This window comes from Drechmeria coniospora, chromosome 02 (genome assembly GCF_001625195.1).
Source record: "Drechmeria coniospora strain ARSEF 6962 chromosome 02, whole genome shotgun sequence".
Taxonomy (NCBI): Eukaryota; Fungi; Ascomycota; class Sordariomycetes; order Hypocreales; family Ophiocordycipitaceae; genus Drechmeria; species Drechmeria coniospora.
The window spans coordinates 4872889-4894840 of NC_054390.1; the positions used below are offsets into that span (position 1 = coordinate 4872889).

Here is a 21952-nt window from a genome sequence, read left to right on the forward strand (position 1 = left end):
TAGCAGTCGCCGAATGCGACGACCCAGAAGCGGAATGAATCATTACATCGGGCACCTTGTGCAAGTTTTTGGTAAAGAAGACTGGATGCAGTATCGACGCACTGACGGCGTCTGGACTGGCGACTTGTGCTAGGGATGTCGCGGTCAGGGACGACGGTTGGTGGCTCGCTATAGGCATTGCTGCGATTTCACATTTGATCTCAAGGCCACCCAATATCTTGCTGAATGATGAGATTCGTTCCAAGAGTTGAGAAGGATGAAGGCCGATGGGTGTTGTGCCCCCACGTTCGTGCCGTCACATGCAACCAGCCCTTTCGGGAGCCAGGACATGCCGAACGTCACTCAGCGTCACCCAAGCCATCAAGTCTGACTAAGCCAACGGACAACACCATCATATCCGCACATTACTCAACAGCTCCGTGTTTTGTACGGGGTTTTGTCTCAGACTTTACGTGTTCCTCTTTTCGTTGCTCTACTACGAGGTCGATGCACATACAGTCAAGGTTTGTCACAAATACGTCGCTCGAGGTCCGAGATGTACATGTGTCCCTTTTGAACAGGTATATCTCCCCCTTCCCTAGGGCCAGGAAACGAGGATAGACGAGATTCATTCGTCAATCCCGCACAGCCTTTGTGTGATCCTCATAAAACTCGAGCGTCAATGCCGCCAGGAATCCCGGAATGCACCCCTTCTCCCTCACCCAGAAGCCGATCTGATCACCGATGCGTCTCGCAAACGCGCTCTTGGGTCCACCGCCGACCTTCATGGTGCCTCGCTCGCCGTCAAAGACGATCGAGTTCTCGTGCTCGTCCGTCTTGGACGGGAAGAATGTGCTCTCCACCCGCATCTTGCCATTTGGGATGAAGGTGACAGTCCAGCCGAGGGTGGAGAAGATGGCCTCCTTGAACTCCTGCGATTTCGACCCCCAGACTTCCTTGAGCCTCTGGGCAGATTTCTTGGCCGATGCCGTCTCGGCCTTTGCTGCCATGATTTCCCGCTCCATCGCGCCTAGCACAGAGGTCGGGATGACCGGCACGGTCGGGTCGGGGTGCCTCGATCGAAGGTTGGCTAGCAGGTCAACGTTCTCCTTTCGGAGCGCCTCCAACGTGCTGCGCTTGATGGCCTCGTGGTCCGACGTGGGGTTCGATCGCAAGGACAGCACGCGCGTCTGACTGTGCTCTTTCGTGGCCGACAGCTGCTCCCGGCTGGCTGCCAGGTCCTTTTGCAGAAGCGCCATCTCCGTCTGCAGGTTTGTGAGCTCGTCCTGGAGCGTACGATTCTTGCGGTTCAACTGCCCCAGCTGTTCCTGGGCGTCCTCGTCTTGAGCGCGGAGTCGTTTTGTCCCCACCATCGGCGCCACGTTGCCGCCCGGCTCGGCCGCGGACATCTCGGCATGCAGCGTTTGCACCTCGGCCTTGTAATCGTCCACCAGCAGCTCGAGATCCCGAATGCGGGCCGCGCGTGCGTCGTCATACTGCGCCGGTTGCATCGTGTGATCTTCGTTGTCGATGACTTTGAGCTGCGCGCGCAGGTACTCGACCTCCTTGAGAGCCATGGTGCGCTGGCGGTCGATTCGCATGCGAGCTTTATCCACCGACACCGCCCCGGCCGAAGCCTTGGCAGCCTCCGCTTGATCCGCAAGCTGCGCCTTTTCCTCCCGGAGCGTCTTGGCCGTATTTTCCAGCGCTATTATCTCGGCACGCAAGGTGCCCAGCTGCTCGACGTACGAGGCGGCCGTCAGCCGCCCCTGCACCAGCGCACGAGCCATGGCTTCCGGCGAGTCGAACTCATCATCTCCCGTTTCGGATGCATTCTTCAGGTACGCGGTCCAGGCCAAACGCTCATCCTCCAGCCTGTGACGCTGGAGTCGTGCCTCGGTGAGCTCGGCCTCGAGAGTCTCGGCCATCTCGAGCCTGCGCTGCAGTGTCCGCTTTTCCTCCTCGACGATCTCGACGGCTTTGCAGATTGATCTCAGGTGCTTCAACTCGGATGATTGGTCGCGATTGGTCGACTCCAAAGCACGAATATGCTGGACCTGCTCCGACAGCTCCCTCCTGATGATTTCCATGGTTTCCGCGTCGCCGCTGTGGGCCTTGAGACGCAGAACGTCGGCTTCCAAGCTGGCCATCTGCATGTCTCGATCCGCCAGCTGGCCCTGAGCCTGCTGCAGATCTTCCTCCTGCGCTTGGTTCGTTTGCTCCAGCTCCCGGACCGAATTCTGGCAGGCGGCGACCTGCATCTGCAAGTCTGTCGTTTTCTTGTCGGATATCCTCGCCGCTTCCTCCTTGGCGGAGGCGAGGTCCTCGAGCTGTTCCTGCAGGAGGGAGGCTTCATCCTGGGCAGCACGCGCCTTGCGCTCGAGTGCCTTTTGCTCCATCTCGGCAGATTCCCTGAGCTCGTCCATCTCGCGTCTCGCCGACTCGACCTGGAGTGCGGCCTTGGCCTTTTCCGTCTCGGCTGCTTGCCGCTGCTGCACCTCTTCCTGCTCGCGTCGCCGAGACTGCTCGAGCTTGTTGCTCTGTTGGGACAGGGCAATCTCCCTTTCCTGCTCCGACGTCTGTACCCGATACTGAAGGGTGCCGATCTCGGCTTTGAGCGTTTCTATCTCCCGTCGGTACTTTTCGTACTCGTCTGCGTCTGGCGGCGCCATGTTTTCCTTTGAACTCTCGCGCGAGCCAGGCCGAACCGAGTCCGCAGCATGGCTTTGTCGGGAGGCGGGGCGGACCGATTCAGCAGCCTGGCTCTGCCGCGAGCCAGGTCGGGGATTTGATTCGGCTCCGGTGAGGAGATTGTACGTCGGTTGCGTCGCTCGGAATGAAGTGACCTGAAACGCGCAAATGTCAGAAGGCCCGTGACGAGACCGACAATGATGCGCGTACCCTTGGCTCCCGGATGTTCGTTTGAGGTCGCGGCAAGTTGGATGTGCTCGCACGGAATCGATTCGAGGCGGACATGCGTCGACTTCCTGGACCACCGCGTTCCCCCTCCAGCGGCGTTTGGCTCCGCATCTTGGGGGTGAATCAACGACGCGTGTGTAGTTGTGATGCAGGCCAAGCAGGGACCGTCCTGAGCTGCTACTGGAGGTACGTACAATAATGTACTAGTACTCAATACGTGCATGGGTGATGATGGATTCGCGGAATCACGTGACTCGATATCACATTCATCTACAGTACTCCGTACTTACAGTACAACTATGCCTTCCGAATGCTGGAAGGGAGGAAACGTAACAAAGGACCTGGTGTCATTTTCGTCGCATATGGGCACGTGGGCATGCGGAACCAAGATAGTTGCTCGATGGCTTTTGGAGCAGAGTACGATGAATCAGGGCTCATGCCTTGCATGAAAAATTGGGAGCCTACCTAGAGAGTCTGATTGTAAATAGTACGGCGGCGCACTCGAGTGTGGTAGGGGGGGAGGAGAAGCCTTTCGTAGAGTCGCATAATAGTTGCCCCATGATGCTTCCCTTGATTGCGTAATGCTTCATGGCCATACCTTCTTGCATCGATAGACCGCCACCTATAATGGTGTAAAACATGAATCACAGTGACAAAATTGCCTGGCTGTTGGAGTATATACCGGTGAATATCCAACTCAATGACCAGCATCATTCCCATCCATTTTGCACATCGCAGGCAGGAAATGCACGAGATGACCCGGTTGAGCAACGTATAATACCCTTCTCAAGATTTGGAGCGGAGCTTCACGGAAATTGCTTCCTCGTAACTGTCAATGTCACCTCCATCGACATTGAAACCGACATTGCTTGTTTCCACACACCATCCAACTTGGTATGCTTATCTACATCTTCTCCTTGGACATGATAGTCGTCAAGACTTTGACATCATCAACCTCCCCTGCTAAAGCGATTGACTTGCCCAATCGGCGGAAAAAGCTGGACTCAAACTCCGGTGGGTAGAAGCCTGCGTACTCCCAGTCAATAATGGCCACGATGGCGAGTGTTTCCGGGTTGACAATAACATTGTTTGCAGAGAGGTCGTTGTGGCAAAAGACCAGGTCATGCGTCTCTCTCGGCCGCATTCGCCACGGCCTGCCGTTGGAATTTCTCATGATACGATACGGCGGCAGGACCTAGTTGCGTCAGCATGTCGTGAGGCATTACGGCGAGGGCCCTTACCACTCCCCCTGGGCCGCCCCAGACATTTGATGACAATGCCTTGAGGCTTTGCATGTGCGCTTGGACCTCCTTGGCAACCACCTCCCGCTGCGCGGTATCCAGCTCGTTCATGCCGACGCCCTCGACGTACTCGGTGATGAGATACGCGGCGCCGTCGTCTTCGAAGCAGGCGAGAAGCTTGGGCAGCGGGATTTTCGTGTTCTCGGCAAGATACTGGATGCAGGCGCCTTCGTTCAGGACACGCTCGGTGTTGAACAGAGGCACGTGCATGTACCCGTTGTGCTTTTGCCATTCAGTCGGCCGCAGCGTCCGCTTGATCCAAGTCTGGCCGAATCTGTAGTACTTTCTTTCGGGCGTGATGGCAATGCAGTGCTCTTCACGCTTGGCTTGTAGTTCTTGGTTGGTAGGAGGTGCCATGTTGGATGATGGGAGTCTGTTCCGCGTGGTTGTGCAGAATTGGAATGCTCAGCCAGCCGGATTAATATACTTGTACTGAGGCCGGATCAAGGTGCCAGCGACGGGGATCAGGGTCTGGATGCCAACAATTGGACATCTCTCGCGGTTGGCATCAGCAACCAACAGAACACCCAGTGTCCAATCGACGATGTGCTTACTTTGTTGTAGTTGAAGTCGTGGGTACGGAGTACTCCATGACCCATTCAGCGACAACGTGATTGTATGTATTCCGTACCAACCACCCAGTAATACTGTACTTGAATGTACTCGCAGTGAGTCTGACGGTGTGAAGCAGTTGGGTGGCATCACTTTGGGTCGGCCGGCTTAATCAGGGGAAAACGTGGGTATCGTTGATGCGCAGAAATGAGGGGTATGTACAGTTACCCGCTGTGCCCGTTAAGATAATTATACCTACTAGGTTAGTATTCATACTCCCCTACGGAGAATTATTGCAGAGAGCAATTACCAAATTTGCAATAGCAGCGTACTTGTAACACTTGTGTAAGTATAGAGAATATTAATACTGGTACAGTCGTACCAACCTGCACTCCGTACTCCGCACTTGTACTTACTGAAGTGGTATCCAAGCAAAGTGCGCGCGTGTTTTTACTTCATGATCCGAGGGGGTTCGTGATAGAGAAAATGTGTGACACCGTTGACGGGCTCGTCCGAGTCATAGCTCCCGGCATGCGGCAAAGTTCTGAGGGTGCAACTCTGAACAGCACTTAGAACGTTCTACCGTCTCCCGTACGGCTCAAGAAGCAGAAATGGTGATGGTGGAAATAAGGCAGCTATCTGTGGAGCCTACCCCAAAGACTGAAGTACGGACGTCGAATCGTCCTCGACTACATACCTTCGGCACTCCTACAGCTGCAACTTGCTTCGTCTCTGAAACCTCGACCCCAGTCAGTACAGCTGGTCCTACGGCAGCGGGCCTTGAGATATATGTGTTGTTTCAAGCGAGACACGCCCATGCAATTCGAGGCCACAATATTCCGTACAGATGCACAGATTGTGAGGCTCAACAGCTCTTGGTTCCTAAGTCTGCGGCATCTAGAAATGGCTAGCTAGTAGTGATGTCGAGAAGTAGTCTAAAGACACTCGACCGATACGCAAGTGTCGAGGATATTCCACGGCCTCACCGCCTGGACAGAATCTCAACGGTAACGACTGTGATCTTCCTCGAAGTGCACGCCCTCATTCCTGAGTCATCGTATCTCCCTATACTTCCCTGACTGATGGAAGTGGCTTGGGACCCATGCTGTTTCTTCAGCAAAAGGGCCACTCTGTTACGGACTGACCCCAGTAGGGCATAAGCAGTGGCCATGCTACTAGCCGTTGCGCTATGCAGCGCCCCCTTATTGTATCCAGCAAAAGGGTACGTATTGACAAAGCACAGCTTTGTCCTGTGCTTTGTCAATTAGCCACGCTTATAAGGGCCGTTGCTGCTCTTCTTAACCATTATACGCAAAGCCCAAGACCATAATACACTCTTCGGTGCTCGAAATGTCCACAACACAAGTAGGGCACGGAGCGACTTCGGATGGTATGTTTGTTGACGGTGATTGGGGCGGTTGAGGTAGAAATTAGCAAATGGTTCTGTTGAAGGATTGTACTGCGATAAATATGCTTGTGTGAGTTGTGAGGAGCAGAATCGAGGACTGGAAAGATGGGAAATGACAGCAATTTATAGCCCAACTTGCAGGTGGAAGAGATCAAGCCATTCGAGTATCGCAGCAGTTACCGTCAGGCAACTCGATCGAAGATGAGGAAGGCATGGAGCTTGGGATGGCCGCAGCTGGCAAACTCGACGCTTTCCACCCACCACGAAAAGAATCCAGGGTCGAAGTTTGTGGTGCATCGGCGCTTGTAGCTTACCGTTATCCCCCCATTTCGCTGCAGAAACCAATTCTGCCCCGGGACATGGCCAATAACCAACGACGTTGAACCGCAGTACTCCGTACCAAGGTAATATTAGTTCTTAGCAGAACAGATACCTAAGGTACCTGGCAGGTAACTTATCCACTGCGAACTACTAGTAAGTAAGTATGGTACTGTAGGTACATACCTAGGTTAGTACTTACATGAACGCACAGAGTACCGCCAAGCATGGCCTAATGGGACGTTGAGCCCGCTGCGCCGCCTGGTCTGCTTGCTTCCCCTGGCATCATGTGTTCCGAGCGAGTCCACAAGTCCATTACAGCACTCTCAGTTACAATCAATGCGCAGTCCATCATGCAGTCTCTACGGTACGGCCGGTACTGATGCATGCTGACAAGAACGACAACGCCTGAAGTGAGCCCTGTCGATGTGCCGACGAAGCTTCGCTCTGCGTCCCGCCACATGGCAAGGCCGACCACCAATGCCGCATTTGAAGGGTGTTGAAGTGCATTAAAGTTCAGCCAGTACCTCGACCCGACGCTCTCTTCAAACCTCGTGCAAGGAAGAGCTGTTGCCGCCGCCCGATTTCGTCCGGCACGTCTGACAGGGATTCGAACCTCTTCCAACGCCAGTTGCGCAGTCCGGCCCTTCCAAATGCCGCCTTGAAATCTTCGTCCTTGAATCCGATATGATGACAATGACTGCCGCTGGCTTCGGGCAGCCGCTCTACCTGTTTACGACCATGTCGATGACGATAAGAACCCAATGCCATGCACGTACTCCGTACAATAATAGTGGCATTTTTGAGTTTATGTTGTTGCATAGCGTACCCAGTGTCAAATATTATCACATCGTTATAACGTAAATCAAGATAGATATCACAATGACCCTGCATACATGTTCGTCGGCATAGAAACCTAGAGGCAGTGGCGAGGGAGTGTTGGTGTGAATGACTCCTTACCAGCAGCCAGCACCGGTTCAGGGCAGTCACGTCACGAGGCCTTGCCAAGTTAGGGCTGAAACTGGATTCCACGGAACAATCATTTATTGTTTGCCATCCACGGAAATGAATGCAAATGCCTATTTACTCTGTTGTTGAGCACTCAATTGATCGATATATCACGAGTACGTAGTACGGCGTACTCCGTGCTTGTAATTTCCAGGCAGTGCTTAATAGTCCGTTTAACCCTCCAAGTCCCATCAGCTGTCTAACCGGATTGGGAAACCCCCTCCAAAGTTGGGAGTCCATGAATGTCAATTCAATTTATTGCACGACGTATTTACTGCGTACTCGCCGCAATAAAAAGTGGTGCCTCGAGTACTTAGACGCGTGCTCGTCCTAGTTACATCACCAATTCACCTGCTCATGCTCGCCCGGCTCGCTCGTCGGTGCGCGTCCTCACCGACCAACAAACGTTTCGGCTTGCATTTGATCGCCTCTTTTGATCTCGACCTCCACATATTCCGCTTCAGGGTCTCGCAACGTAAAAGTCACGGTCAGCCGTCGACTGCAGCCATCGATGCCGCCGCTCATCCATCATGTCACGAATTGATAAGCTGTCCATTTCGGGCATCAGGTCTTTCAGTCCTGCCGTCCGAGAGGCCATCCAGTTCAATATCCCTTTAACTCTCATCGTCGGTTACAATGGATCCGGAAAGACAACCATCATCGAGTGTCTCAAGTATGCCACCACTGGTGAGCTCCCTCCCAACAGCAAAGGGGGCGCTTTCATCCATGATCCAAAGGTGAGCCGCTCGTCTCCCCTCTACTCATCCCGACTTCGACCGTACCTAACGTATTCGACTTCAGCTATGCGGGGAGAAGGAAGTCATGGCCCAGGTCAAGTTGCAGTTCCACTCCATCAACGACCGCCAGCATGTCGCCACCCGAAGCATGCAGCTCACAGTCAAGAAGACGACCCGGTCGCAGAAGACGCTCGACTGTTCGCTTGCCGTAGTGAACAACGGCGAACGGACGACGACTTCGACGCGGCAGGCCCAGCTGGATGAGATGATACCCGAGCGACTCGGCGTCTCGCCCGCCATCTTGGACGCCGTCATCTTCTGCCACCAGGACGAGTCCCTCTGGCCCCTGAGCGAACCGGCGGCGTTGAAGAAACGGTTCGACGAAATCTTTGAAGCCATGAAGTACACGAAAGCCATCGACAACCTGAAGGTGCTCCGAAAAAAGCAGATGGAGCAGCTCGGGAAGCTTCAAGCCGACGAAGGCCATAACAAGGCCAACAAAGACCGGGGCGAGCGAGCCGAGAAGCGAATGACGGCACTGCAGGCCGAGATTGAGGAGGCTCGTGACAAGTGTGGCGCCATCACGGCCGAAATGCAAGAGACGCAGGACAAGATCAAGGAAAAGCACGAGCAGGCGAATAGCTTCCTCCGCATCGTCCAGGACCTAAGCAACAAACGAGAGCAACTCAAGTACCGGCAAGATGCCATCGACGAACTCAAACAGACGTTGGAGGAACTCCCGGACGACGATGCGACCCTCGAAAGGTCGATTGCCGAGTACGAGGAAAGCATGGAGCGATATCGACAGGACGCCGAGCGGAACAAAGCACAGTACAACAAGCTGCAGCGAGACCTGGCCGATGCCCGCAAAAACCTCTCAACGAAACTGGCCGAGCAGGGCAAGCACGAGTCGGACAAGGACAAGTACGAACGCCAGATCCAAGCCCGCATGGATATGATACAGGACGCTGCACGCACCCACGGCCTCCGAGGCTTCGACGGAACGCTCACCGATCAGCATGTCAAGTCCTTCAACGAAAAGGTTCAGAGACTGCTGGGCGAAAAGAAGCGCGAGCTGGAACGCCAGCAACGAGACAACGGCGCTGAGCTTGAACTGGCCACCGGTCGAATATCCGACCTCGAAGGTCGAAAGGCTGCGAGGACGCAGGACCGTGTCTCTGCCAAGCAGCGCATGGGTTCCATCGAGAAACGCACCGGCATACTGAAGAACGAAGCTAGCTTGATCGACATTGACGAAGGTGCCAAGGCCATACTAGACGGCCAGCTCGAGGAGGTTCAGCACAGATTTGAGCGGGCACAAAAAGAGTTTGACAAGTCGAACTGGGACCAGCAACTCTCGGATGAGAATGAAAATTTGCGGCAATTGGAGGGCGAAAACGAAAAGCTCGGCAGGGAGCTTGTCGAGTGCACTCGTCTCGCCTCTGAACGAGCGCAACTCGATTTCAGGAAGAAGGAGGTCACCGACCGGAAGCGCACACTCGAGACACTCACCACCGCTTGGAGAGACAAGATTTCCGCCGTTGTTGGCGAGTCTTGGGAGCCGGAAGGATTGGAAGCCACGTTTCAATCGGCGCTGTCCCGGCAAAGCAAGACCCTCCAAGATGCGCGTAGAAAGCGGGAGCAGGCTCGGGAAAAGCAGCAACAGGTTGAGTATCGGCTGAAGAACGCGCAGGAGTCGCAGGAGAAGAAATCACAGGATGCCGCCAAGTGTAAGCAGGAGGTCCTGACCGCGTTGAGGCATGTACGTGACGGCGCCGTCATTGAAGACTACGACGAGGAGGTGAGGGCAGGGGAGCAGCAGGTGGAGGACCTCAGGAACGAACTGAGCCTCTTCGACGCCCTCGCCGAGTACTACAACAAATGCAAGCGCATGCTAGAGTCGAAGAAGAGATGCCTGCTCTGCGACAGGCACTTTGACGACAACCAGAGCGCGAGCCTCGACCGCCTGAGCAAGAAAATCGACAAGCACTTGGATCCGAAGGGAAAGGTGGGCGTTGAACAGGATCTCGTCGAGGCCGTCGCAAGCCTGGATTCGTTGCGTGCCGTCCGAGCCTCTCACGACACATTCCAGAGGGTGTCGGCCGAGATGCCCAAGCTACGAGAGGAGCGCAAAGCCGTCGAGGTGGAATATGACGCCCTCGAGAGACGGTTGGAGGAGATGGAATCCGACGTCGCTGCCGAGGAGGAGAAACACAGGAGCATGGACGATCTGTCCAAGACGGTGACGACCATCGGCCAGACGGCAAGAAGCATAAAGGATGCGGAGGCTCAGGTTGACCGGATCATGTCTCAGCAGATGCCTGGTGGTTCTGCCCGGAGCGTGGAGGAGATTCACGAACTTCAGGCCTCCCTCGCCGAGCGGATGAGGGGTTTGAAGAGCCGGATATCCAACCTCGCTACCGACAGGCAGCGGATGAAGGATCTGAGCAACGCCCTCGAGCTGGAGCGAAGCGAGTTGAACAACAAGCTTAGCCGGGCGGCGGGACAGCTCGAGAAGAAGAAGGATCTGCATTCGCAGATGCAGGCGCTGAAGGATGACCACAACCACCAGCGCGAGATCATCCAGCAGACGGATGAAGAGCTGGAGCAGCTGGAACCGAGCATCACCGAGGCTCGGTCGATGCGGGACGAGTCCCTCCGACGCGGCCGGGCCAGGGAGCAGACGATGGTGGATGCAAGGGACGAGATTGCGAACTCGGTCAGCGAGATCAAGATGCTTGACAACGACATCCAGGACTACGTCGACCGCGACGGGCCATCGAAGCTGGCCTCGAACCAGCGGGCCATCGCGGCGCTCGAGGAGTCGATGCAGAAGAGGGAGCAAGAAATTGTCGATCTGACGGTGCGGACCAACAAGCTGAAGCAGGACATCGACAAGGGGGATGGCAAGAAGAAGAACATTGGCGACAACATCAACTACCGCAAGCATCTCCGGACGCTCGAGGTGCTGCGAAAAGAGATTGCCGAGTTGGAGGAGCGCAAGGCGCACGAGGACTACGAACGGCTGCAGTCGGAAGCGCGCACGCTGGAAAACCACTCCAACCGTCTGTTTGCCGAGCGAGGATCGGTCATGGGCAGCATGAAGGCCAAGGATGAGGACCTCGAAAGGCTGCTGCAGGAATGGGAGATGGACTACAAGGACGCGAAGCAAAAGTACCGCGAGTCGCACATACGGGTGGAAACGACCAAGGCAGCCATCGAGGACCTCGGCCAGTGCGGCGCTGCCGTCGACAAGGCTGTCATGCAGTTCCATTCGATGAAGATGGCCGAGGTCAACCGGATCGCAGGCGAGCTCTGGCAGAGCACCTACCAGGGCACCGACATCGACACGATCCTCATCCGGTCCGACAACGAGTCCAACACGGGCAAGCGCAACTACAACTACCGCCTCTGCATGGTGAAGCAGGACACTGAGATGGACATGCGGGGACGCTGCTCGGCCGGCCAAAAGGTGCTCGCCAGCATTGTCATCCGTCTCGCCCTTGCCGAGTCCTTTGGAGTCAACTGTGGCCTCATCGCGCTCGACGAGCCCACGACGAACCTCGACCGCGACAACATCAAGAGCCTGGCCGAGAGCTTGCACATGATCATCAAGGCCAGGCAGGCGCAGAGCAACTTCCAGCTCATCGTCATCACGCACGACGAGGAGTTTCTGCGGCACATGCGCTGCAGCGACTTTTGCGACAGCTTCTTCCGGGTCAAGCGGGACGAGAGGCAGAATAGCGTCATCGTGCGCGAGAGCATCACCAAGATATTCTAGACGAGCCAGCGATTCAACCATGCACAGACTGATGGGGATGGATGTGGAGCATAGCCTTCGTCGTACATGACGGGGGACGAAGGAAGTGGGACGAGATAGGCGAGAGGCGGAGCTGGCCTTTTCTATGCATATACCGTAAGACCGCTCGTCGCTCGGAAGAGAGCAAGCGATGAGGCAGGCGGGGGGGGAGGCAGGCAGGCAGGCAGGCAGGCAGGCAGGCAGGCAGGCAGGCAGGCAGGCAGGCAGACAAACAGGCAGACAGGCAAGCATAGCGATTCCACTGTTCCGATTAGGATCCGACTGGGGCACATGACGCACACACGGTTCCAGATTGTCGTCCAATATGTTGCTTGTACAAGTACATTATGTGTCGTAAGCCAAACCAAATCAAAGGAAAGCAAACCAAACTGTGGTATCATTAGCGTCAGCGAAACAAGTGCAGGAACAGATGGCTCATTGTGAATGACGAGGCCTCCATTCCGTAACGCTTCGTCGGCCTTGGTCGCTTTTCCTGCTACGGCGGGGCCTCGGAATAGGCCGAAGCCTCCTCGACGCCGTGGGCTGCGCCAGGCAGCTCCGCCGCCGCTTCCTCCTCGCCCTCCTTGAACCTCTTCGGCGACCCGCTCTCCAGCTTCTGATCGGCGCCCCGTTTCAACGCCGAGCTTTCCGCAGCGGCGGGGCTCGAGTCTGGGTCATGTTCTGGCTTGACGATGGCGTCATGCAGCGAGAAGTCATCCAAGTGCTGCTTCCTACCCACGGCGGCTTCGACGTCGATGCTGTGCGTGTCGAATCCCTCCTCGCCCATGGCGGCGCTCGCAGACGAGACCTGCGGGCCGGTATCGTTGACACCAATCTCCTCGGGGCCGCGCGCATGAGGTACTTCGTCCTCGTCGTCGTCCAACTCGCCGTCGCCGCCGTCGCCACCGCCGCCGTCGCCGTCCCCATCGTCATCGCCGTCAGGCGATTCTTGGTTGCGAGACAGCTGGGTGACGGGAACGACACCGGCTCGTTGTTCCTGGCGAAGCAGTTCACCCTGCGTCACACCCCTCGCGTGGCCTGTGGAAGGCACACCGTTGACGCTGACGGACACGGTCTCGATGCTGCCCATGCCGTTGGGGCCATCGATGGTCTCGGTGCCCTCGCTGTGAATCTGCGCGCCGGCGCTCGGGCCCTCGTCGTTGCTCTCCGGGCTACTCCTGGCAAGCCACGGAATAGGCGTCAGGAGGGCGCCTCCCAGGGCCTCGTCCGAGCCGAGCGGGGCCGTGGTCGGGTTGCTCCACGTCACCGTCGTCGCGGGATCCTTGGCCTCCTCAGCGCCGACATTCATCGCCGACAGGTCCGGGACCGCGGGCGGCAGGGGGAAGACGTCGGTGCCGGAGGTGACTTGAGCGACGCGATCGACGGCGTGCAGGTACGACGCCAGTGCCTTGTAGTGGGCGCGGGGTCTTAGGACGAGCTCGGCGAGGCGTTGGATCGTGTGCGGCGCATGCGTGTCAAAGGTCTCGAGGTGGGCCTTGACGTCGTCGAGGAGGTCGGCGATCGGCTTGGGAAGCTCGCCCGGCGCGAGGGGCTTGAGGGGTTTGGTCCGGCGAGACGGCTTCCGCGCCGGCGCGTTCTCCTTGTCCGCCTCTTCGGAGGAAGGTGGAAAAGATGACGAGGGGGGGGCGGAGGGGAGTCGAGGGAGGGACGGTGGCGGCCTGAGGTTCGGTATGGGGAATTCGTTGCGGGCAATCTAGGGCTCGTCAGCAAGGACTCCGTCCAGCCAGCTACCGAGGGAGAGCACGCACCTTGTCCAGCCGAGCGAGGATGTCGGCTCGCAGCGCCGGCCACTGGCCTCTAGAGATTCGGAAACGTCGTCAGCGGGCCGAATGCAGGGCGTCACTGGAATGGAGAGGAGAGAGGCGAGGGAAGAGGCGAGGGAAGAGGCGAGGAGAGAGGCGAGGAGAGAGGCGAGAAGGGAAACGGTGCGGGAAGAGGCGAGGAGAGAAATGGTGAGGGAGGAGGCGAGGGAGGAGGGGAGGAGGTTACTCTTCCACCGCACCGTCAGCAGCGACGTTGCGGAGCACATCACTTTCGTCGTCCATGTGCATGGCGAAGGGTGATGACGATGGCGATAACGGGCTCGCGGCGAATGAATGACGGACGACGGGTTTGCAGGTGACGGTGCGATCGCAGAGCCTCGAGTGGGGCCAAGCTATGGGACGGGACAAGGCGTGGGGGGTTTGCACTAAGCGGGTCTCGCGAGGGCTGTCACTGATAGATGCATATCCCGACGTCATTAGACGATGGCTAGCATTTCACTGGGCGCAATCGTGTTATATTTCTTCATACTACCTGGCTCACCAAGGTGAAGACACGCATTCCATCGCCCATTTTCAATTTTCAATTTGGTATTTCCAGGGCTTTCCAATTTTTTTCGGTTTTTTTTCTTCACATTTTCTCATTTCCCATCTCCGTGGATATTCAGGACGGCAAATTTGCTGATTTCCTAGGGCGAGGTCGGAAAACAAGGACAAGGGCACGCAAGCAAGCGATTATCGGCTGCCTCTCAGTTGGGGCCGTAGGGGCGCTTGCTCGCTTCCCTGCAACTCGCATACAACCACTTGGACGGTTCTAGGATGATGTCGACGCTGACGCTGCCGGAGGTGCCGACAGCGCAGCACAAGTCGTGGTATCCCTCGAGGCCGGTGACGGGCAAGTCACACTCGGCGTCGGTCTCCTCGTGCAGGTTCCAGCCTGCGACGTAGTTGCCGTTTCTGGTAAAGAAGATTTTGACGCGAGGAGGGGAATCCTTTTCGGGGATCAGCTCCATGCCGATGCCGTAGGTGTCGCCGCGGCGAAACCGTGTGGTGAAGGGCTTGCCGCCCGAGCAGTCGTTGACGTACTTGCGGCCGCTGTCGCCGCGGACGGCAAGGCTGCCTCGGTGCAAGCCCGGCATGCGGAAGGTCGGGTACGGAAGGGCGGTGAAGCCCAAGGCGACGGACAATGCGTGGCTCGACCTCAGCAACTTGACCTCGTAATATATCACCTTTGGCCGCTGGTGGCGGGTCGGGTCGTGGGCGCCGACGACGTAGAGGGGCGGGTAGCACATGATGCAGCAGTCGGAGCTGCCCCGGTGAGTCAACAACTTCCAGTGCCCGTTATTCAGCCAATCCAGCGTGCAATCGACACTGATAGGCTGCATGAGGCCCATGGTGCGGCCCTCCATGGCCGCCACTTGGGCCTCGTCCATGAAGGCCGGCGCGCTGAGAGGGTACTGGTTGCACCACTTCTGGCCCGCCCGAGCTCGCTTCTCCATAGTCTGAGCCAGGCCCGAGCAGTCGAATAGGGTGGAATACGGGGGCGGAGGCGGGAAGAGTGAGCCGTCGGGCAATTCAGGGTCCCGCTCTACTTCCGAGTCCGAGTCGTCCGAGTCCGAGTCGTCCGAGTCCGAATCGTCCGAGTCCCACACCTCGTCGTCCTCATCCCACTCCTCGTCGTCCGAGTCCCTGGACACCACCGATCGGGGCCGGGCAGTACGGGTCGACCGCTGATAGGCCGAGGGCAGTCGGGACGCCGCCCGATGGGGCGGCGGCAGAGGAGCCCAGGTGACGTGCTTGACCGGTTTCGCCGCCGGCGTTGTCTTGACGGGCGGGTACTGGGTGCCATCATCGCTTCGTCTTATCGGGGGCGTTCCGGGGACGAGAGGAGAGTATCGCACCGACGATGGTGCGCCCTTCTCCTCCTCCTCCTCCTCCTCCTCCTCCTCCTCCTCCTGCTGCTGCTGCTGCTGCTGCTGCTGCCGCCCCTGCTGCTGCTGTTCATCCTGCTTCCGATTCCGTTGCATATTCTGCAGCTTCACCAGCTGCTGCTGCCTCTGCTGATTCCAGTTCCGGAATATCGTCCTGCGCAGAATGCCGAATTCAATCGGGCACCTTCTCCTTCTCGCTCGCCGGACGACTCCCGGACTAGCCTGTCTGGATTCCAGCCCGTCTTCTGATCCGCCTCCAAGACACATGTGATCGGCGAGTCACGAGCGGTGAGAGGTGCGCACCATCTGCCTTGACCTTTTCTGCCTTTCGAGCGGGCAATGCGGAATGCCGGCTCGGGGAGAATGAGGCCAGGGGGTGGGGTTCGAACGAATAGGAGAACGCGTATCATGAGAAGGAGGGAGGAGAGACAGGCTCCGGGCGTAGAGCAGCCGACACGGATGAACGACGATCGGTGTAGGGGCCTGCAAGTAGGCAAGGTATTTGTAGTGGCTGGGAGGCATGGCAAGTGCCTAGAATGCAAGCTTACGTACCGCTCTACTCGCTGCGCATGTGCACCTAATTATTCCGTATGGAGTACGGAGTGTACCGAGTGCATGCATCTACCCTCTCCCGGAACGGAGCGAAACGGAGTACGGGGCACGGAGCGCGGAGCACAGAGTGCGCCGGTACAGGCCTATAAGTACCTCCGTGTGGCTGTGCCGTGCCGGCCCGATCGCGCGCCAACAGTATGCTCGCCGCTCCGTACTGGGCCCAAGCCATGGGCGCTTTTGACGGAAGGCAGGCAACCAACCACGTTAGCGAGCGGCTAGGTGAGGCGTCTGCTGGCGAGTACGTGGTGAGTATCACGGAGCAGCAAAGCATCAATTTCGCCCCATCATGGTGTTGCGTGGTTGACTTTCAGCTGTAGCATGACAAATGCAGCGTCGGTGCAAATACCATTGCATGGACGAGTACGGCGTACTCCGTGGTGCCTTGCTAGACGAGCCCGCGCATCTGCCGTACGTCGCGTCGTCAGCCACACTTGCACCTGCTTGGACCAATGTACCGACAACTGGGCAAAGACGACAGGTTGGCTGTGGCTGTGCCATTCCGATTTCGCTGCCTGAGTATTGTTTACAGCCTGCTGTAGGTGATAATAGTAGGTATTACTCCGCATAGAGTCTCTTGTAGGCATACAGAGTACTTACATCCAGGTACCTACAACGGCGTACGGAGTATGGAGTACTTACACATGTTTGATGCGAGCACGTAGTTACCTACTGGACATACTTGCAATGGTACTTGTGCACTGCCTTTTCTAGTACTCTAGTGCTGCTACAAGCACAGCACGAGCCCAGGCAAACAAGCATTTACATGCACAGTACGTCGGTCCCTGGGCACACGAGAGGATGCTAATCGTTGCATGGCTCGCCATTGCAGGCAAGTCAAGAGCAGGTGTATACTTGCTGTACTCCAGTATTACTTGTGCGAAGTGCAGGTAGTGCATGCGCACATCTACTGTACTGCAAGTACTGCATCAGGCCTCATTCGCTGCGGGTTCTGCGTCGTGCAACCAAGGTCCAGCGCACAAGCAATTGCACCATGAATACCATAGTATGTAATTATGGGTTGGGCTTGATTGTCCGTCTACACGAAAGTACATGTGTCATTGGATTCCGACGCATCGTGCCTGAACACCCCAAAACCCACCCAGTAAAATAAAAAATAAAATAAAAATAAAAAAAAAGGCCCGAGGCCTAGCTAGCCAGAGGCAGGCGTGAGTTCACGCACAATGGAGAATGCGGTGGAAAGTTCGACGGCTACGCCATCTCACCATCATCCTTGCTCGTTCATCGGCCTTGCCCGAGGCTCGAAAAGAGGCGCCGCCCGCCTACCCTCCCCACTGGCTCGAATGCTTCTCGTCGGGGTAGAAAAAGGCAACGATGGAAATGATGATGTAGACGGCGCAGAGAAGGGCGCCTTCGAGGTAGTTGCTGCGGCCGTCGAGGACGAGAAAGTTGACCATAAAGGCCGAGACGAAAAGGCTGACGGTCTCGAAGAGGGTAAAGTACAGCGTCATGTCGTGGTGGGTGATCCAGCCGAGGATGACAATCAGCGGCGTGACGAAGAGGGCGATCTGGATCGAGCTCCCGACGGCGACGCCGATGGCCAGGTCCATCTTGTTCTTCATGGCCACCGTGATGGCCGTCACGTGCTCGGCCGCGTTGCCGACGATGGGCAGGATGATGAGGCCGATGAAGATCTCGCCGATGCTCGACGACTTGACGACGGCTTCGATGGAGCCGACGAGAAACTCGGCGCAGACGGCGACGAGGCCCGTCGTGACGAGCAGGAGGATCACTGAGCCGACGCGGCTGAGGTGCTCCTCGTCGGCCTCGTCGCCGTCGGCGTTGCCGTGGACGACGGCGCCGCCGTTGAGCGCCATGAGCGGCACGTGGGCAGGGAGCATGGCGCCGGGGGGACGCATCTGCATCTGCTGCTGGTGATCCAACCTGTCGGGCAGCGAGTTTGTGCGTCTGATGCCGTACCGCACGCGAGGTACCGGGCCCGCCGGAGCGGGCGCCTCCGGTTTCTGGACGAAGACGGTCGGTGCCAGGTTTCGGACCGATATGCTGCGCAGGTTCGAGAACGGCCGCTTCGGAGGTGCGTCGGCGGTCCCGTCGGTCTCCGGAACGGCAAAGTCGACGCGGCGGGGTTCGCCGTCGTCGCGGTCCCGGATGGCACCTCGGCAGGACTCGCCCGTCGTCGGCCCACCGTCGGCCACGACATCGCCCTCGCCGACCGGTCGCCTGTGCTTGCGCTTGTGGTGATGATGCCTGCGGCGTCTCCGGTGGCGCCGGTGGCCATGATCCTTCTCGTCCACCGCCGCCTCCTCGTTGGCATCGGTCGACGAGATGGGAGGGAGGACGCGAGGCAGCGCCGACGCCGTCTCGGAGATGACCTCGTCGTTGCCGTTTGTGTTCGTCGTCGCCACCGAGCCGTTGCGAGGCTTCGTGTCGACCGTCTCGAAGGACGTCGACGTCGACGACTTTCTCCTCCGGCCGGCGCGGAGAACCTTTTTCATCCTTCGCCGCATCGTCTCCCTCGAGCGGCTGGAGCTGTCGGATTCCGAGCTGCTGTCGGAGCTGCTGTCGGAGCTCGAGCTGTCCAGCCAGGCGGCGGCGGGTCCGGGGACGGACTCGGCATCGACAATGTGCTGCGGCGTCGACTCGTACATGTACGCGTGCGACTTAAGCTGGAAGAGCAGGTAGATGCCGTAGACGAGCAGCAGGATCTAGCCGAGGTCAGCGTCCGGTTCGATGCGTCCTCCATCCTCCCGTCAGAATACTCACCACGCTGGTTCCGCGGCTGATCTTGAGCGACTCATTGTCGGCAAGCGTGGGGTCGTTGAACGAAGCATGGAAAGCCGTCTATGGGATGTGAGTACGCGATGGCTCGGTCCAGCAGGGAGCCATGGCCAGCCTCGGACCAATGTTCGTTGCACTCACCGGAAGGACGAGACTGATGACGCTCAGACTCAGCAGGCAAGCGCTCATCTGCGTCACAGTGCTGTTGTACACCTGTTATTTCCATAGTGTTAGAAGGCTAACGATAGGCGCGCTTTGATGGGATGGGATGGGATGGAACGTTTCGAGGGCGACAGTCGAGGTCGGTGAGGAGGAGCACGCATCCCCTGCAGGGTAGGTGTAGGTATAGATGGGTGTGCGTTCGACAATGGCGGGGTGATGGTTTTACCTGTTCCCGGTAGCGCAGCCCGCCAAGAAAAAACCCCATGCCCAGAATGAGGAGCAGGTTTGCCAAGATGGAGCCAAGGAGCGAGGCCTGGACGATGCGGATTTGGTCCTGTGGCGCAGTTAGACAACCATCGACGACGTCCCTCGGGACCGAACATGGCATGTCAAGGATGACGAGATGCATGTGCACATGCTTGTGATGCTTGCATACCTTGACGAGGGCGATGCTGTTGGTCGCAAGCGAGAAAGGCACCCGTTAGCCTCCGGCCGACCTCGATGTTCGCCATCGGTGCTGCCGCCGTCTCGACTGGGACGAAGAAACTTTCTTGTCCAGCCGGGCAGCCGGCGGCGATGAACCGTGACGGGAGCCAAGCGACCGGTGAACCGATGCGCATCGGATAGGACGGCACTTACATGCTGCGGCCATCGGTCAGCACGGAGCGTCAAAGGTCGCACGCACAAGCACGTACGCACATGTGCATGCCAAGGCGCGAGGAAGAAGGGAGAGCAAGGGATCGGCCGCTTACAAGATGATGAGCTCGACGGCGTTGCCAAAGGTCACGTTGAGCAAGGCGCCGAGGGAATCGCCCATGTTCGCCGCCACCGACTCGGTCGCAAAGGCGAGCACGCCGGCGAGGGGAATCACGGCGATGCAGTTCATGGCGAAGACGACGCCGGCGGGCACGGCGCTGATGTTGGCCACGACGATGCCGACGGGCACGAAGACGAGCAAGACATTGAGCCAGCTGTAGGTCAAGGCCAGCCAGAAGGTCCTACGGAGTTCGGCGTAGAAGCCGCGCTTCCTCTTCTTCGCCTCTTCGTTGCCACCCGGCTGCATCGTGCTCGACCCGTCTCGGCCCGCGTCGGCGGCTTCTACGACGGACCACGGACCTTGCCCATGCTGCGACGAGGAGGAAACGGCGGGGTGCTTGGCCTGGGCGAGGGCGCTGACGGAACTGGTCGCCTGCTTGGGCACCCTGTCGTCGGCGGCCCAGGCATCGGGCGATTGGGCCGTGCCTGGAGGCCCGTCGACGTTGCCGGCACCGACGTGGCGCGCGGACGAGGCAGACGCCGCCGTCTCCTTCACGGCCGGCGAAGGGTGCGGCGGCGGGGTTTTCGAGCGACCGGCGACTGCATCATGTCGAGATGTTGCAGGGGAGCTTTGGCTTGCTATATCGGGGGGATCAGAGGAGCTTTTCGTCATCGAAAAGAATGAACGACCGGCGGAGGACGGGCGTGGAGGAGGCGACGGAAGCTGCGATGTCGAACGAGTCGAGGTATATCAGCAACGTCCAACGGCGTGGGCAGCGGTGGCGGCGGCAACGGGGAGAGCACGAGGCCGAGGAGAGAGCGAGGACAAGGCAGACAGCGAGGACAAGGCAGAGAGGCGGGAGGAAGGAAGTCTACGAGCACGGCGGCCTCTTATGAAGGCACCGCAGGGACGGGGATACAGGCGCGTGGCTGAAGGTCGCTTTAACGAAGAAATGGAATGTGGGCATCCGATGATGTAAACAGCTTAGCCGGTTGCTAACTCCTGGGACCCTGCCGATTTTGTGTTTGTCGACGTGGCGGTGCTGCAAGCTACACTGCCGATTGGCTGGCTCCGCGATGGGCAAAGCATGTAGCGGTACAGAGTACGGAGCACTGTGCCACAACAAGTCAACAAGTAATTACTCCGTACTGCTAGGTGTACAGAGGCACTCAGGCAAGTAAGTACTTACAGTAAGTACAAGTACTCGTAGGTATACAACTACAGTACAGCGCGTCTGTAAGTACTTATGGAGCACAACATGTACTTGTGCATGTACAGTACGCAAGTACCACCTTGGGTAGCCACCTTTCGAATCATTTGCTGTTCTAGCATGTCTTGCATCGGTAGTTGGTAGGCAGTCACCGGTAGTCTGGACTCCTCCTAAACTCCGGTTACCCACTAGGATACCTGCAGATAATATACTTGTACATGGATTGTGCTGTGCGTGAGAGCCCGGCTCAGGTAGAAAACGACGAGGACGAGTACACTTTTGTCCACGGCGCACACACTGCGAGTAAGCAAGTACAAGTACGTGCATCCAATAACCACAGTAAGTACTAGTAGTACTTATGTACTCCGTATGCATTGACGGAAAAGCATATATTGTACCTACCTGCATGTCCGGGCACTGCTAGGTACCTACCGTCGTAGTATGAACTAACGTCCACGAACACCAGACACTGTCCAGCAGGCGCAGGAAGGGTCTGACCTCCTTACGTAGACAATCACCGTGAAGGGGTTCGCGTCCTCCTCCCTGAGAGACCTGCTTGCTTGTATCTGTGTGCCCTGTGCGGCGTGCCTGTGAGTAAACATGCACATGTTTAGTGCAGTACTGCAGACGATAGGCTTACTAACCAGGTACTTGTACAGTACACCCATGTGTATAGGTAGGTATTGATAGTAACGGTACGGAGTGTACGGAGTAATTACCT

General features: G+C 57.6%; 6 protein-coding genes across 6 annotated transcripts; 1 reads left to right on the forward strand and 5 right to left on the reverse strand.

The window, feature by feature from the left end:
- Positions 1 to 614: 614 nt before the first annotated feature.
- On the reverse strand, positions 615 to 3009 carry DCS_04442 (uncharacterized protein; the record flags this gene model as incomplete). Its single annotated transcript, XM_040801752.1, has 2 exons — positions 615 to 2825; positions 2881 to 3009. The coding sequence occupies 2 exons, from the start codon at positions 3007 to 3009 to the stop codon at positions 615 to 617; spliced, it is 2340 nt and encodes a 779-aa protein (XP_040656785.1).
- Positions 3010 to 3802: 793 nt separating this feature from the next.
- Positions 3803 to 4556, reverse strand: DCS_04443 (uncharacterized protein; the record flags this gene model as incomplete). Its single annotated transcript, XM_040801753.1, has 2 exons — positions 3803 to 4093; positions 4140 to 4556. The coding sequence occupies 2 exons, from the start codon at positions 4554 to 4556 to the stop codon at positions 3803 to 3805; spliced, it is 708 nt and encodes a 235-aa protein (XP_040656786.1).
- A 3459-nt stretch (positions 4557 to 8015) lies between these two features.
- Positions 8016 to 12003, forward strand: DCS_04444 (DNA repaire protein UVS6; the record flags this gene model as incomplete). Its single annotated transcript, XM_040801754.1, has 2 exons — positions 8016 to 8222; positions 8287 to 12003. 2 exons carry the CDS (start codon positions 8016 to 8018, stop codon positions 12001 to 12003), a joined length of 3924 nt encoding a protein of 1307 aa, XP_040656787.1.
- Positions 12004 to 12517: 514 nt separating this feature from the next.
- On the reverse strand, positions 12518 to 14093 carry DCS_04445 (uncharacterized protein; the record flags this gene model as incomplete). The annotated part of the gene is made up of 3 exons (XM_040801755.1): positions 12518 to 13735; positions 13791 to 13839; positions 14032 to 14093. The coding sequence occupies 3 exons, from the start codon at positions 14091 to 14093 to the stop codon at positions 12518 to 12520; spliced, it is 1329 nt and encodes a 442-aa protein (XP_040656788.1).
- A 458-nt stretch (positions 14094 to 14551) lies between these two features.
- Positions 14552 to 16000, reverse strand: DCS_04446 (uncharacterized protein; the record flags this gene model as incomplete). The annotated part of the gene is made up of 1 exon (XM_040801756.1): positions 14552 to 16000. The coding sequence occupies one exon, from the start codon at positions 15998 to 16000 to the stop codon at positions 14552 to 14554; it is 1449 nt and encodes a 482-aa protein (XP_040656789.1).
- A 1625-nt stretch (positions 16001 to 17625) lies between these two features.
- Positions 17626 to 20693, reverse strand: DCS_04447 (calcium/sodium antiporter; the record flags this gene model as incomplete). The annotated part of the gene is made up of 6 exons (XM_040801757.1): positions 17626 to 19029; positions 19088 to 19165; positions 19244 to 19315; positions 19491 to 19598; positions 19701 to 19716; positions 20017 to 20693. 6 exons carry the CDS (start codon positions 20691 to 20693, stop codon positions 17626 to 17628), a joined length of 2355 nt encoding a protein of 784 aa, XP_040656790.1.
- Between the last annotated feature and the right edge of the window lie 1259 nt (positions 20694 to 21952).